The sequence below is a fragment of the Borostomias antarcticus genome (assembly GCF_949987555.1).
Source record: "Borostomias antarcticus genome assembly, chromosome: 10".
Taxonomy (NCBI): Eukaryota; Metazoa; Chordata; class Actinopteri; order Stomiiformes; family Stomiidae; genus Borostomias; species Borostomias antarcticus.
Window position 1 is genome coordinate 16,246,565 of NC_140243.1, and position 17,204 is coordinate 16,263,768.

General features: G+C 50.7%; 2 protein-coding genes across 4 annotated transcripts in view; one reads left to right on the plus strand and one right to left on the minus strand.

Annotated features, from left to right (window-relative positions):
- Window positions 1–11,236, minus strand: part of shc1 (SHC (Src homology 2 domain containing) transforming protein 1) — a gene marked incomplete at its 5' end in the record, with an annotated part of 24,902 nt that extends 13,666 nt beyond the window's left edge. For 2 of the 3 annotated variants that reach the window (XM_084444956.1, XM_084444954.1), the window contains 2 exons: window positions 7,100–7,146; window positions 11,051–11,236. In XM_084444956.1, the coding sequence (XP_084301082.1) occupies window positions 7,100–7,111 (12 nt within the window). The remainder of the gene's footprint in view (window positions 1–7,099; window positions 7,147–11,050) is intronic. The other variant, XM_084444955.1, reaches the window with a different exon arrangement.
- A 738-nt stretch (window positions 11,237–11,974) lies between these two features.
- On the plus strand, window positions 11,975–16,466 carry flad1 (flavin adenine dinucleotide synthetase 1). The gene is made up of 10 exons (XM_084444301.1): window positions 11,975–12,077; window positions 12,575–12,784; window positions 13,169–13,546; window positions 13,762–13,875; window positions 13,999–14,266; window positions 14,727–14,874; window positions 15,103–15,201; window positions 15,364–15,553; window positions 15,709–15,782; window positions 16,046–16,466. The coding sequence occupies exons 2-10, from the start codon at window positions 12,611–12,613 to the stop codon at window positions 16,179–16,181; spliced, it is 1,581 nt and encodes a 526-aa protein (XP_084300427.1). The 5' UTR covers window positions 11,975–12,077; window positions 12,575–12,610; the 3' UTR covers window positions 16,182–16,466.
- The last annotated feature ends 738 nt before the right edge of the window (window positions 16,467–17,204 follow it).

Sequence of the window (17,204 nt, forward strand, 5' to 3'; positions counted from 1 at the left end):
CGTTTCTCTGGGGAGACCCCGCGCAAAGGGGGAGGGGATATAGGCGGTGTCTCGGTCAAAAAACACACTCTGGGACGTTTTTTTGGGGGGATCCTCTTCCAGTGTCCATGGTCTGCCCGTCTGTCCTGTTCTCCATCCTCTCCTCGCCGCCGGGCAGCCCACCGGACGCGGCTTCGTCCGCCACAGAAGAACGACAGGAGGAGAGGAACGATAGAGCATCACAAGGATTCTACCTCTCTCTCTCTTTCTCTCTCGTTCAACACAGCACACAGGAGTATGACTCTCTGTTCATTTTAAAAGAGTTTTTTTTTTAAATAGTTTTTTTTTTTTTTTTTTTTTTTTAAGTGTCTTTTGAGATCACAGGTCCATCTGAAAGTGTCTTATGTTGGGTTACAGCATTGATGTTGTTGTCGTTTATGTTCACATGTCCATGAGGGTCATCTAGCACCATGAGAACCCACACACGTGATTGTCTCTCAACACCCACGCACGCACCGAGGGGCCTACCCTCATCTGTGTGTGGGTGTTGTTGCTGCGTGATTGCATGTATTTGAGTGTAAACCTATACTGCCACTCAGGCTCTGTGTGTGTGTGTGTGTGTACGTGTGTGTGTGTGTGCGCATGTGTGCACAACTAGCATTAGCTCATTCTGGCAACTCTTGCCTGACACGGGCCCATAAAAATTCTATTAGCTGCCAACGACGTTATCAGGGGGGAGCTGTGCACACACACACACACACACACACAAACACAGCACCGACACACACACACACACCCAGGCCATAAACCACAGACACACACACCAATAATAAACCACAGAGACAACCCGGTTCTGCTAAAGAGGCCTATATTAAAAAAAGAATGCTGGATGTGGGATGTTCTCCCCTCTACCCCCCCCACCTCCCCTCTCTCTCGACTCAACCTACCCCCCCCTCAACTCAACCTACTCTACACTCCTCCACCACGTCACTCCCTCTCTCTCTTCCTCCAGACGGTTTTGTGTCCCCTCTGCAGGGCCCGGGCCCTGTCCCTCCCGGCCTCGCCCTCGTCCTCCCTCCTCCTCCAGATCACCTCGGGCGCCGTCTCCCCGGCCCTCTCTGCGCTCCGCTCGCCCTTCTCCCTCTCGCCCCCCCTCCTCTCCTGGAAGCCCTCCCTCCGGCGCCAAACCGTGTACTCCGCCCGCCGCTGGAGCTCCAGCGCCTCGGCCCTCTCGCGCTCCACCACCTCCTCCCTCCGCTTCCAGATGATCTCTCGCTCCCCCTCTCCTCCCCCTCCCTCGTCGGCTCTCCCGTTCTCCAGGCTGCCCCCGTTCTCCAGGCTGCCCCCCGGTGGAGAAGTCCCGCTACCCTTTTAAAAGAGTCTCTCCCCGTCTCTCTCTCTCTCTCTCTGCCGGCCCGTCTCTCTCTGGTCCGGGTCTCTCGGCGTCCCCGGCTAAGGGACCGATCGCGGCGCGCTGGCGACAGACAAAGGGGTAGGTCGGACCGGGGCAGACGGGTGAGATGTACGTCTATCTATTTATCTATGCGTATATCTAGTATGGCCGCCTAGGTCAGGACGGACCCGGCTCTGGAGCGCGAGATTGTCGGGGGCGGAGCCTGAGGTGCGTTCGTCTCTGCCTGGCTGATGCGGTAGTGGCGGAGGACGCGGGTCATCGGCCGATGGCGGCGACCGCCGGCGGGCTTGACGTGGCGGTAATGAGACCTGATTGGTCCGATTTGATTTCCCGACCGGGGATCCCTGAACGATACTGGAGGCTCATTAGAGCCGACCGTGAACTCAATCACCGGCCGGCAGACTCAATTACACCTCCCCTCCCTCCTTCCTCCGCTCTCTCTCTCTCCCGTTTTCCAACGCCACGGCAAACAGTCTAATTTAGAGCGACGAGCCGAGCCGATAGGCCAGTTACCTGAGAGAAGATAAACAACAGCGCAACCGTATGTCCGGTACTGCCCCAAGCCTCGCTATCGATCTGACCAGGGCCCGTTAGGGCTGCACCCACCCCGGCCGTGGCGTGAAGGTCAACGGTAACGAGCAAAAAACACACTGCGGCTAGCTTGCGTCGAAACGGCGCGGAAACTGCAAAGCGTGCGTAGTCCCAAGGAGGGACAAGAACAGTCGTTTTGGCGGTAACAATCTCCGGTTATGACGCCCGGCAGGCAAATGAACAGTCTTCAGAGAGCGAGGTGCATCGCGACCATGCACTCTAGCTCACGCCTCCTGACCTTTGACCTCTACTCTCTGCGTTTTGTCCCACCCGGCAACGCAGACGGCGTCTCTTGCTAGGGTGTACGCATTTGGCACCAGTGTCACCAGAGAACGGACGTCTTGTAGACGCACCGGCCCGCGGGCAGAACTCTGCGCTATCGTCTGTGGTGGTTGGAGAGCTAACGGCTTGTTGGCTCGCAGGGCCTGTGAGAATGCATAGCAACAGATGGGACGCCTACGTTCACCGGTCTAGCACCATAGAAGGGTTGACTGCGTGGTCTGTTACCAGGCCGGCTGGCGCGGTCCGCCTCCTCTCAGACCACAGCACCGCGAAGCGTCCAGATTCACAAACAGCACCTGGCCAGGCTGAGACGGGTCTAAGGTAGTCCAGGCCGCTTCGTGAAGGACTAAGGACTCCCTATGTATGGCTATGAGCGCCTCAAGACGGCCTAGGATTATCAAGGTGATGTGTAGGACCAGTGCCGGTAGCCGTTAACTGAACACTAACCATTAACAGAGTATAGAAGCTACGGCAGGCCTACCACCAGTGAATAGGCAGCTCAATTCCAGTCTATTACCAAGTCAGAGAGCACAAGGACATCAACGTGAGACGCCAGAGTTAAGAAGAGTATAAAACGAGTTCCCACGGCTAGACTCGACCACAGGCCGGGTCAGGTGAGCCAGGTGTTAATAAGCAACTACTGCTAGTGTGGGTCAAGTGGGGTTAACTCTTTCTCTGCCACAAGGTGCTTAGTAGTGCACAGAAGAGAACACAGTGTAGGTCTGAAGGGTGCAGAAAAGATGAGCCTCTTCTAGAGGAGAGGTCCTGAGTCTCCTACGCACAGGTAAACAACAACAACAACACTAACACACACAGACACGCACAACGGCAGTAACATAAAATATGCACCTTAACAAGTACAGAGAACGCAACCCGAAACAAGGTTTCTGGTTAAAACTACAGGTTTACACAGGGTGATATGTCTACAGGTTTACACAGCTGCACAGGGTGATATGTAGGATAGGTGTAGCGTTTGGGAGACCGGCACACGGGTTTCTCCTGCCGAGGGCGATCGCTGCCTGGTGGGTGCGGTTGATGGGGCACCACACATACAGCCAGAGCGAGACAGAGAGGGAGGGAGGGAGAGAACCTCACCTCACATAACCTGCAGTCTGGACCCGTTCCCCTGATCAGCACCTCAGGACGTGGAACACGCGCACACGCACACACAGACGCGCACACACACAGGCACACGTCTGGAACAGCACCCGTTTATCAACAGAAAATGACTAAAAATAACTTTACATCTCCGTCTGTCGCTATGCTGCTCTGTCTGCCTTTCTGTCTCTCTGCCTGCCTGTCTGTCTCTATGCCTGTCTGTCTCTCTGCCTGCCTGTCTGTCTCTCTGCCTGTCTCTCTGCCTGCCTGTCTGTCTCTCTGCCTGCCTGTCTGTCTCTATGCCTGTCTGTCTCTCTGACTGCCTGTCTGTCTCTCTGACTGCCTGTCTGTCTCTCTGTCTGCCTGTCTGTCTCTCTGACTGCCTGTCTGTCTCTCTGACTGCCTGTCTGTCTCTCTGCCTGTCTGTCTGTCTCTCTGCCTGTCTCTATGCTGCTCTGTCTGCCTTCCTTTCTGTCTGCCTGTCTCTGCCTGCCTGTCTGTATGCTGCTCTGTCTGCCTGCCTGCCTGTCTGTCTGTCTGTGTCTGTCTCTCCGCCCGCCTGTCTGTCTCTAGCTGCGGCAGCGGCCGGTTGCTATAGCAACAGACATTAAAAGAGAAGCCTGCGGAGGATCTGTATCGAGAAGTCCTGACAACGGCAGAAATCTTCAGACAAAGAGATAACCGCTTCCACGAATCAGACGAGCCGGGCGGGGGCCAGCCGGGTCACAGGCTCCACCTAACAGCTTTCACGTCTGGCGGGACGAACTAGGACCCCCCAGGAGATCAATACCCTTCAGGAAATTATGAAAGTTTGCCCCGCGCCGCCCATAAAACCCAATCAATGTTGTCAGCCCGGGCCGTCTGAACGCACACACGCGCTCTTAAGTGGGACAGGCACGCCAACGTGGAACACGCAAACAATTTCACAAGATTGCGTTCAGACAAGATACGTGACTAATTACTCATAGCTAACAGACAACACCGATGTTTAGAAATTTGCATAAAAACAACCTGAATATTTCAGTACAGTTTCAACTGTTATGCAAGTAAGTACATCTGCAGAACAGAGCTGTCCTAGGCTATATAAAATACAAACATCACAAACAGTGAAAAAAGATGATTTCCAATTCAACAAACGTTTGTTAAGTTTCTTTGGAATTAAGACAGCTAAGTCTATTCCTTAATAATTCCAAAATAATGAGTGAAAAAAACAATAACTAGCCTACTGGCTCCTCTTGTTTTGATTAAAAAGCAGAGTTGATTATCTATAGCTGGGTTACAACAGGACTCCTTCAATTTGCATCAGGACCATATTAATGTTTAAACCCCAGCACACTGTCCTGTCCTCCACTCCTTCCTTCACTCTCTCTCTCTCTCTCTCCGTCCACTCCCTGAAAAGCGCGCTCCGCCTCTGATCCCGTCTTCCGCTCGTTTAAATCACAAAGTGGCTGCCGGGTCCTGTCGTCCTCGCTCCGTCTGTCCCCCTCCCTCAGTTTGTCCTCCTCCCGGTTCCTCGGCAGGCGGCGGAATGACAGAACGGCGGGGCTGAGCGGCGGCACTCCTTCATCGCGTTCCTCTCCTCCTCTCGTCTGACGCCCATCACCCCCTTCCCTTCCACCTCCGTCTGTGTGTGAGACGCGCACGTTGTCTGTGCTCCCCTCCCCTCTGTCTGGCTGGCTGGCGGATGGATGCTCTCTCTCTCTCTCTCTTTTTCTAGCTCTCTCTCCCCTCCTCCCCCTGCATCCTCAATCATTTAACAGTATACATGCTTATATGCGCGGAGCGATGCTCGCACACACGTTAATGCACTCGGCCCCGGGGGAGGGAGGGATGGGGGGGGAGAGAGAGAGAGAGAGAGAGAGAGAGAGAGAGAGAGAGAGAGAGAAAGAGAGAGGGAGGAGGGGTGCTAATGGGAGCAAGTGAGGAGAGGAGAGGGGGTAGATCAGTCCATGTGGGCTGTTCAGAAGCTCCTCCCCTTATTCCTGTTTAGTAACCTGAGAAACAGAGGGTGAGATGGAGGGAGGGAGGGAGGGAGGGAGGGAGGGAGGGAGGGAGGGAGGGAGGGAGGGAGGGAGGGAGGGAGGGAGGGAGGGAGGGAGGGAGGGAGGAAGGAGACAGACAGAGGAAGAGAGGGAGGGAGGAAGGGGAGAGTTCTTTTCCTTCCTCCCCCTCCCCCCTCCCTCCGGGCTAACACAGATGGAGTCCGATTCGAGGACATTGTGAATAACCTTGATGGAAATGGACAAATAAGTGCCGTTCACACAACAATGCAAAGCTGCCGCTGTGCCAGCTCAGCAAGCCGACGGCTGCAAACAGGCTGGGTTATTGCACAAGCAGAATAAGAACAAAACAGTTTAACACATAGCAGTGCACTTCATTTACAACACAAATTCTGCTCATTAACAGCAGACACAAAGCTGAACCCATGCAGAAAAGAAAGGAACTTTGAACCCCAGGTAGATCCACCTACAGCAGAACAGAACTCAGACAGAATCAACCAGAACCCCCAGAAGAACAGAGAACATGGCTCTAGAGAGAAGAACCCACGAGGGGGCGTCTCCAATGACACTCCACACAGCCTCGGGCTGCGCTGGGACGGTCTTGGTACAAACCAGGAACCTCTACGGAGGAGTAGAGTGACATTGGAGACCCAAACCCCAATCCCACAGACCCCAAGCAGTGGCTAAGCACCAGAGAATGACTTGTTGCCGTATTGATTGGTTGAAGGTTACCCTACCCTTCACCATGAAGGTCGGAGCATTGTGATGGTTGTGATTGGTGAATCCCGGCCACCACACCAGCCCCTCACCAGTGAAACACACACACACACACACCCACACAGTGGCATAGGGCTGCATAGTAGTGGCTTATGGTACTTCCTGGTAAGTCGTGACCCATAGGAACACACCAATCGAATCATCATACCAATTTGTGAATATTGGTAAAAGTTGTAAAAAAAAATCAGGAATATTCACAGATTTCCCATTAGAATTAACAGGAATTTATTCTTTTGGGAAGATTGTGAATATTCTCGGAATTCTGCAACCCTAATACAAACTGAGGCTGAAATGTTGATGTCAAGATCTAAAGATCTTACATTTACCAGCCCTGGGTCAAAATACAATATATGGACAAACGTATTGGGACACCTACACATTACACCTACAGGAGCTTTTATGACATCCCATTCTAAATTCACAGGCATTAATATGGATGTAGTCCCCCCTTTGCAGTTATAACAGCTTCCACTCTTCTGGGAAGATTTCTGCAAGATTTTGAAGTGTCTGTGGGAATCTTTTCTCAAATTCCCACAATTGGAGTGTGTCTGTGGCAAAAATTCCCAGACACACTCCAAAATCTACATGTGGGGGACCAACTCCATATTAATGCCTATGAATTTAGAATGGGATGTCATAAAAGCTCCTGTACTATAGGTGTAATGTGTAGGGGTCCCAATACTTTTGTCCATAATAGTGTAGTATTTGAAATCCTTCCAATCGCTTTAGCTTTCGGTTGATTCTGCCTGGGGTGTGATTGCATATTTGGGACCAGCCCATTGGTTGAATTGTGCCAGACAAAAGCAATCATGCAAATGAAAGTGAATGACCCCAGTCTGGTAGATCAGAAAGTATATGGCTCTTACCACTGAGGTACATAGATGATGAGCAGCCTCTTTGCCACGGTGCTTAGGTGTGTGAGTGTCATTGTAGGTGTATGTCTATCTAACGTTCTTACCACATATTCCATTGGGTAATTCTCTGACTGCTTGTGTGTCTGTAACCCTAAAAACACCAAAGTGCACATCAGCACACGGCACACACTCTCTTAGCCAATTAAAGTGTGTTGTACATAATCATGCAGCCAATCACAGAAGGTTTCAATGCCGCCCTCTCAAGCCTGGCTCCCAGCTTGCTCTTCTCCCAGGATCAGCTGTGGGGAGAGTCATGTGATCTGGAGTACGTGTGTGCGTGTGTGTGTCTCAGAAGAGAGTGCACAGATCCATAATATACACACTCGCTCGGCAAGCTCTTATGGGATCGCATTCGCAAGCAGTTTGTGTGTGTATGTGTGTGTGTGTGTATGTGTGTTTCCAGTGCATGTTGAAACACACTTCGGAATGAAAGGAATTATCAAAGGAGGCTGTGTCTGTGTCTCATCTCGCCCTCGTCTTGTACTTGTGTGTGTGTGTGTGTGTTTGTGTGTGTGTGTGTGTGTGTGTATACTGTATGTGAGCATGAGCAACCCAGACTGACGGGTTGAGATCAGTTCAGAGAAAAGAGGCTTCCTCTGAACTAATCGGCTGTCTTCTTAATGCCATCTATAGTGTGTGTGTGTGTGTGTGTGTGTGTGTGTGTGTGTGTGTGTGTGTGTGTGTGTGTGTGTGTGTGTGTGTGCAGGCGTCTGCTCTGTACATATAGTGTAGGCCAGGCCCGGACCTGAGCCTAGTTGAGACCGGGCTCACTGCATGGTCTCACTCAGTGAGAACACACACACATGCCATCACACACACTCACACACGCATACAGTATCACATCACAATGAGAGCCAGGATGATGATGATGATGATGACGATGAAGAGATTCGGGATAAAACGGGAAGCATTAAGCGGATCAGTTCTCTGAAAAATGAGGACACATTATGACTTGCCTATATACAAATTGTAAAGGAGCCTATACACTAATTTTAGAGAGAGAGAGAGAGAGAGAGAGAGAGAGAGAGAGAGAGAGAGAGAGAATCTAAGCCTTAATCAAATCAGACGGTGCCTTCCAAACGTGATGGGATAGGTCCAGAAATAGGCAGGGAATTGGACTGGGCTTAAATAAATCAATGTGATTAGCGGGCGATCCTGAAACCCTACTATTACTTCGGCATTCAGCAGGGGCGCACGTAAAACAGTTCACTCTGCTCTCAGCAAACATGTGAGCTGGCTATTTTGGGTATTTCTCTCTCTGGCTGGCTGGCTGTCCCTTCCTGCGCTCACCCTCCCCTTCCCTCTCCCTCCTCTGCTTGTTGTCTTGCTTCTCTCTTTCCTGAAGAGTCACTTCCCCCACTCTTTCGTTCTCCTCTCCGACACACTTCCGTCTTTCTCGGGCGCTCCCTCTCTCCGTCCTGACCAGCCTCTCTGGTGAAGAGAGCAAATCGGGCGGTTTGGCCAGGGGCAACGCAGGGTTCATGGAGAAATGGTTCCCTCTCAAACAGGGCTCCTCCGGTCATCACTGGATCCCTAACAGAGGAACCAGATCCCCAACATTGGAACCAGCTTGTGTGATCTCTCTCTATCCCTTATCCTGCAGATGGATGGGTGAATATTAACTCTCTCTCTCTCTCTCTATCTCTCTTTCTCCTCCTGCAGATGAGCAGGTGAATATTAACTCAGGGCCTGGAGAGTTCCATACATACCAACACAACAACTACATCAACCAAGAGACGTGACATGAAATACCTCAGCACCCAGCAGCCCCTGGGCCAGAGGGGAGGGAGACGGAGATACTAAAACAGGCTGCTGAGAGTGACCTCTAACTCTTTGACTCCTCCCTGACCCCTCGGTCAAGAGGTCACACACCTCCCAGGCTTCAGTCATATAACTTAGAGTTGTTCTTCTGGTTGAGAGAGACACAAGAGCTAGGCTACAGTCCTCACAATGTGAAGCGCTGTTGTTACTGGAGCCGTGCAGCCGTCGGTTGGGCGCCGACAACAACTGTTGCAGGCAATATAGCAGCAAGCAGCCTAATGATAACCATGCATGACCTGCTCAGTGCTAATGTGGTTAGCGTTAGCAGAGCTGAGAGAGAGAGAGAGAGAGAGAGAGAGAGAGAGAGAGAGAGAGAGAGAGAGAGAGAGAGAGAGAGAGAGAGAGAGAGAGAGAGAGCGGCAGTTTGCGTATCGTGCGTAGGCAGAAGGGCAGGAAATGTAGCCTCAGCTCCATTGTGTTGAGCAAGAGACGGTCAGCTCAACCACACAGCGAGAAAGACCCGGTTAACTATTCGTACAGCATGCTTTCTCCACAACGACACTGCCACACGATTCAGGGTATTTTGTTCAGACTCAAAAACAATGCTATTTTAATCATGGAACCACATTCAGACTTCTCTATATCGCTAAACCACACACACACGTACTCACATGTGCACGCGCGCACGCACACACACACACACCCACACACAGTCCTTCATGATGAACAGATATACAAATTTATATGTGTGAAATTGTGCAGCAGCAGACATGATCTTGATTTAGTGTGTCTGAGTTTGATTGAGCTCTGTGCCAGAGTGGTTCTGTGATTGACAGATAGATTGGTTGGTTAGTGGATTACTGTGTGTGTGTGTGTGTGTGTCAACAGATCAACAGTTCTTTTTGAGCAGTCATCATAAACTAATAAACATCCTCATCACACACATATAAACTTCCTCATCGTAGCCAGTGTGGTGATAATATCACAATATTTAGGAACTAGGCCTAACATCATATCATGTCACTGGCTTTGTGGTCTGGGAAGTGTTCGAAGTAGTCCGATACGGGTGCTAGATGGACACAGCGCATGCCATTAACACAAGTCTATCCTCCCTCATACACCTGACTGTATCTGTCTTTTTTTGCGCAATGATTGTGTTGTAGAGGGAAATACCCAGTCACTTCCACTGACTGCAATACCTTTGGCCCTATATTGTTTTGTGTTGCCTCTGTGTATGAAATGCGCTATATAAATAAAGTTTGATTTCTCTTGACCAGCGTCTCCCTCTCCTCACACGCGGCCGTGGCCGCACGGGCAGCCGGTCTGGGAGTTGTGAGTAACTGACAAGTCCCTGTCACTGTTTCTGTGCAGAATAGTAGCCTACAGACGGGTGCGGTGCAGATCAACTACATCGACCTTTGCAATATCCTATGTATGTTCCTTTAAGTGCGGTACAATATGAAGTGCTATCGCGCTGCTTCAGATAGTTCTGTGGCAGCACTACAGTACACGGGCAAACAGAATCCTTCATTTGGCTGTGTGTCATGCATCAAACGGGTCCATTAATTGGGGCCTGGGCCCCACACCCCTTGAGCCTTCAGCTGCCTATATCAGTCAGTAGAGTGTGACCACAGCATGCCCAGAGGATGATGTAGACTGAATCATATCCTTCTTGTTAAACAGTAAATGGCCCGTGGTGTGGGAGTGATCCATGCAACAACTGTCCTACTGTAGGCTACTTAACTGGAATACCAGTTCAAAGAAAACCACCAGTGAAAAGGGCACCGTTCTACATTTTACCCAGCGCTACTTTGTTTAGATCATCATAAATTGGACATTAACAGAATGCCGTTCAGAACTGAGGATGCAAGTATAATATACACTACTTTGCGAGTAACATCCACGGCTGTGCTGTGCGTCAGATTTCTGTGCGGGCCTGAAGCTACAGTACCATGGGCAACATTCATGTGTTACAGTCACTTGATACATTGTGTCGTCTCAGCTTTGATGGCCAGGCAACAACTGATCTGTGTCTACTGGGGAAGCGTAGGCTATGATACAACAGTAGCTTTTCTCCAAATGCGTGACATAAGATTGGCCTCGTCTAATCGTGTTAACAAAACCAGCCCTTCTCCTTTTCTATGAAGAATACTGTGCGAATGTCCTGTAATGGCACGTTCCAATCCCATCCCAGACCATGCCCCAAAAAGCGCTCAACTTTAGGAAGAACTTACCAGCTCTCTTCCTCCAGTCTCGTCTGCGCGTCTCCTTTTCGAAAAGCTATTATTAGACGCGTAACTTTAAATTACATCAAACGGGCTGGATTCGAAGGTTCAGCTCGGCCGCTGTAGTACAGTAGTCATATGAACTTCATAAGAAATGGGGCCGAAACTTTTCTTCTTTCTTTTCCCTTCCTTTCCTCCCCCCGCCACCCCCTATCCACGGTCACGAAAGAAGCCACTTCCGCGAACAAATGGCAACGTCATCTGGCCGCTGCTCAGTAGACTGCACCTGGCTCTGCGCCTCGAGTAAACAGGATTGCGAAAAACGAGAATTTCCCACCTAACATAGGTTGACAACTCTGTCACGTAGTAGGCGACCTATCTACTCAACCGACAGGCCAAACTGTTCAGATGTCTGGCTGGATAAATTGTTATTGTGTTGTGACAGTGAGTGCCTATGGGACGGACATTTTTAAACCTCCTGGTTAACAAGTTGTCCTATACCATATTTATTGTTACGGTACTTTGCATTGCCCGCATATGCTACGCTGCCATGTGAGACTGGCTTTATAAAAGACATAAATAAACTGTATTGTGCACTACACCAGCGATACACCGCCCTCTGCTGGCACGTATGAGTATGACTCACAAAGACTGCGAGGGAAAGAAGGAGACTGCGCGTTTGACATAAAACCACAGAGTGAGAGACCAATTATTCTATCACTGAAACTCAGATAACCAAAACGCATCCATGTTATAAATGATGTCGTTGTCCCTGACACATCCAAGGCAAGGCTACGTTTGATAGAAAATTGCAGGACCACCAGACAATGAGCTGAAAATATCGCGGTACAGTTTCAGTGCGACACAACACCCTTGGCTGCACTTCCGCCTTGCAGACACCTCCTCGCAGTTCATTCGTTCTCTGGATTCTGAGGCAGCACTTTGCAGTCTCTGATTGGTTTGGTTGGGGACCCTAGTGGTTGAGTGGCATTTAGTTTATGAACGAGTACATAACGAGGACTCATACGACGATTGGGTAAGCGCTAGTCTGTTTATTAGTAACTATGTTATCAAACACACGATTGTCGCTAGATAGATACATTCTCTTACACTCCCAGAGAGACGGGTAGCTGTAGAATCTTACGTCTGAAATAGAGACATAAAGACGTCAAAATAGAGACACAGTGACGGTGTATGTTTATGAAATGTGCCGTGGCTGGAGTAAGCCGGCCGGAATCGGGAGTGTCACCACTTAAACTTAGGTGACCGGGCAACGTATCTTTAGTCGTAGACGCCAAAGCTGTCACTATATGCCATCCCGATATCACTGTTTACCTAGGCTAATGCAATTTAGCCATTACAAAATACACTCGTCTTTAGTCACCACTACACCCCTTAAAAGTATCCATTTGTCTTCAAGTTACTCTAGATGCAAGACAAGACAAGGTCAAACATGACACCTCTCTCTCTCTCTCTCTCTCTCTCTCTCTCTCTCTCTCTCTCTCTCTCTCTCTCTCTCATTCCCTCTCGTAGCAGTTTCTCCTCCTGGCTGTGCCCCCTCATGTCTGGATGCTGCAGGCCGCTCCCAGACTGAGTCGAGCAGTGGCGCGCGTGAGGAGACTGGTGGCTCAGGTCACCAAGACAACCATGGCTGAAAACCATCAAAGCTGCAGTGACCATGCCCTGGAGAAGGGGGGCACTACAACGGCTGCCATCCTCATCATCGGAGATGAGATACTCAAGGTACGACAGGAGGCCACTTAGGGCCTAGATTTCTAAATCAAGTCTCTCCTGTGACTAACATCAAGTCTGCCACCACTCTAGAGACTTTTAGGGCCAAACTGAAAACCCACTTGTTTGCAGCAAGTAGTTCTTGAGCTGGTGTGTTGTTGTTTTGTGTATGAGTGGTACCGTACACATGTCTTAGATCCCTTCTAGCTGTTTGTGTTTGATTGCTTGTCTGACTGTTGTTATTGCCGTTTCCCGCCTGACAACTTTTTTCTGTTTTCCCCGGGCTATTGGAAAAATTAGATGATGGGGCGGATTACACATAAAAATAACATAACATAACTTCCTCTCTCATCCTCTCTCTCTCTCTCTCTCTCTCTTCCTCTCCATCTCTCTCAGGGTCACACGGTGGACACCAACAGCGCCTTCCTGTCCCGGGCACTGAGGAAGCTGGGCGTTTGCGTGCAGCGCATCACCGTGGTGCCGGACCAGCAGGAGGTCATCGCCAAGGAGGTGGCGCTCCTTTCGCCCCAGTACACGCACCTCATCACCTCCGGGGGGATAGGCCCCACCCACGACGACGTCACGTTCGAGAGCATCGCCATGGCCTTCCAGGAGGACTTGCACCCCCACCCGGAGCTCACCCGGCTGGTGGAGGAGTTTTTCGGGGTGGCGGACGAGGACAGCGCAGCCATGAAGCTGGCCATTGTCCCTCGCTCGGCCAAACTGAACTATGGGATGGACCCTCAGACAGGCCAGCCCCTGCGCTACCCGCTGGTCAGTGGCTCGGACGCCATATAGCGGGATGCTAGGATAGTTTCATGTGTCTAAATGGCACTAAATTTGTTGCATACTGTACATTGTTTGTACTCTATATATTATTATTATTATTATTATTATTATCCAATTTGGTCCCATTCAGTTATTACATGACTTACTGTGTGGGCCACACCGCAGGGATCCTGACATGATGTCACTTCCTGTCCTCCCAGGTCAGTGTGCGTAACGTGTACATCTTCCCCGGAATCCCGTCTCTCTTGGAGAGGGCCTTTAACGGGCTGGAGCATCTGTTTTCCGGCTCGGGCACCACCTTTCACACCCGCGAGGTGACCTTACCTCCGCTTTCTTAATCCCGTCACAATGTCTCCTCTGACACAAAGCTATTCAACGTATATACGACTGACCCGGACGACAGAAGACTTGATCCGAGTCGGGCGTCTGCGTTGCAGGTGTTCGTGGACGCGGATGAAGCAGAGATCGCCCCGGTTCTGACCCGACTACAAGCGGGCTGGGGCCGGCGGGTGGCGCTGGGCTCCTACCCTGACTGGCTGAGCAACTACCACCGCGTCAGACTGGTGCTGGACTCGGACAGCCAGGAGGAGGCAGACCGGGCCCGAGCCCAGCTGCTGGACGAGCTGCCCGCCGGGAGCGTGGTGCCGCTGGTCACGGACCCGGTGCCCATCGCCACTGCGGAGGTGTACACACTAGCCAACAGCGGTGAGGGCAGGGGGGCAGGGTGATGGATTTTTTAAACATTACACTGTGATATTTATCTGTGCTTCTATACTGTATTTTATTATATATTTGGGACTGTTATTCTTTATTGTACTGCACTGTAGCGCAACCTTTTTCAATTAGGACATGCATCCCTGCACCATCTGGCAGGGACCCTAGCAATGTAAATCAGCCCTTTGGCTGTAATTGGGTGCATTAACATTTTTTATTAAATATTAATGAATGTACATTTTCCCTCTCGAGCAAAAAAATATATAAGTAAAGTAAAGGATTGGACGAGGAAGAGTATACATAGTCACGTCCTCTCTGTACCTTGTGGAATAGAAGTCCATACAAGCCCCCCCCCCCCCACACACACACACACACACACCCACCCACACACACACACACACACAGAGGCTCTCCAGACGCTCACGGCTGCGGGAATCCCCCTCTCCTCCAGGTTCCCCCCTGGGCGAGAAAGTGGCGTCGGCCCTGAGGACCATCGAGACCGCCCTGGACCTGTACGCGGCGGGGGAGATCTGCGTCGGCTTCAACGGAGGCAAGGACTGCACGGCGCTGATGCACCTGTACTTCGCCGCACTCAAACGGTAGGAAGGGCCCATCCGGGTCGGGAAGGGGGGGGGGGGGGATTGAACGACAGGGAGTCGGAGATCGACTCTGGAGACGATGAGGACGTCGATAAGAGAGCTCCAGCCTTTCTCTTTCTGTCCGGACGACAGAGAGTCGATACGCAGCGAACGAGACGACGCTCGGGAAGTGACCTCTGTCCCTCTTTTCGCTTGGCCCCTCCTCTCTCCCTCCTCTCCCCCTCTCAGGCGGTACCCAGAGGGTAAAGACAGGGTGAAGGCTCTCTACATTCGCATCGTCTCTCCTTTCCCAGAGATGGAGAGATTTCTCCAGGACACGATAAAGAGGTGAGCCCCCCCACCCCCACTCCTTAAATAGGCTCACTATTTAGCAAGGCGTCATTTTCCTCTAGATCTGTCTGTGGTTGGGGGGAGAGGGGCGATCAGTCAGCTACACAGCCTAATCTCAATCTGAACTCAAGGCTCACTATTTAGCTCTGCATCCTGCAGGTACAACCTGGAGCTGTTCTCGGTGGAGGGCAGTATCCGGCAGGCGCTGAGCGAGGTGCAGGACAGGCGGCCCGAGCTCAAAGCAGTACTGATGGGGACCAGGAGGAGTGACCCTTACTCACACACCCTCACCCCCATGTGTCTCACTGACCCGGGATGGCCCAAGTACATGAGGGTCAACCCTTTACTGGTATGTGAAGGAGGCGCACACAAACACACACACACACACACCATATCCTAATTATGTTGACTTCCCGTGTAACGAGACTACTGCTAATGTGATGTGTAATAAGGTTTCTGTTCTTGTCGTCCCCTGTTCTTGCCCTCTCTCTCTCTCTCTCTCAGGACTGGACGTATCATGACATCTGGTCGTTCCTGAGGACTCTCTACGTGCCGTACTGTATACTCTATGATAAAGGGTGAGAGCACTTCTCCCCTCACTTCTCTCCTTCTGTCCATTAGAGATTTGACTCTTCCCTGGTGTAGAGTACCTCTTTCAACCTCTTATCTGGGCTTAGATTCACCAGCCCCGTGGATCTGAGTCGTTGAGTCCACAGTGAGTGTATTGTCTCCATACCATGTCCGTCTGGATGTATGCTTCTCATGGGCTGCTCTGTTTATACGCGTCCGTGTCCCTCTGTCGCTGCGTGTATCCTGATTGGCTCTGACCGTCTCCTTCCAGGTACACATCATTGGGCAGCATGGACAACACATGTCGAAACACCTCCCTCCAAACGGTGGACGGGAGGGGCGTGACCCGCTACAGACCCGCCTACCAGCTGGAGAACGAGGACGAGGAACGCAACTCCCGCGCCTGAAAACGAGGTCACTCCCTTGATCATAACGTCCTGGCCTTTGATCTGTTGACGCGGATCTAGAGTCTGCTTTATCTCCCCTAATCCCTACTGAACTATGTGGGGATTGCCATCAAACTGATCTTAGATCAGCACATAGAGGCCTCTGAATCCTACTGCTGGACCAAGTGAGGTCAGGAGGGGACACAGTCTGCCAATTTGGAGAAAAAAGGAGAACATAGAGAAATCATTGACTATAAGCAGAATGAAAGAAGGAAGTGAGTCTGTCTGTGTGTGTGTGTGTGTGTGTGTGTGTGTGTGTGTGTGTGTGTGTGTGTGTGTGTGTGTGTGTGTGTGTGTGTGCGCGCGTGTGTGTGTAGGTGTGTATGCGTGTGTCAGTCTGTCTAAAGGTTGAATCCTGTGGTTTGCAATAAAACATTAATCTGTCACTTGTTTGCATTGGTTCATAATTTACCACAGTTATAATAGTGCTTCTCAGCACAAGAACCACAACAATATGTTCTTCACCTCAACACACACAATCAGAGTGGGACACGGCCTGTGTTTACATGGTTCAGTGCTGCGTTAGATAAACCATGTAGGCTTGTTACAAATCAGGACCTCTGAACTGATTTTGGGGTTAAAGGTGAAGTGTAACAGGAAGTGAGTTTAGAGTTTAAAGGTCTAATTACTGATAATTTTATGTAACAACAAAACAACAACAAAAGTATAGGTTTATTTTTTTTGTACAGCCTACTGTAGGCCCATGGGGTCTGGTGAAGCTGTACAGAAACGAGACTAACGATCGAACTAATGATTAATCGAAATGAGACCTGATGCAATACACTCAGCACACTCCGCTCTCAGTAGATGCAGTTCCGGTATATGACCTCTAGGGTGCATTGTTCTCACGTTTTCCACTCGGCAGCATGATTACAATAAATTACCTTTTCTGTTTCGGGCATGATTGAATCCCAGTTTATCGACCGCCTCCCCCCGCCTGGAGATTAGTCAACGCCGCGGCAGCAGGGATCGATAACGGCCAAT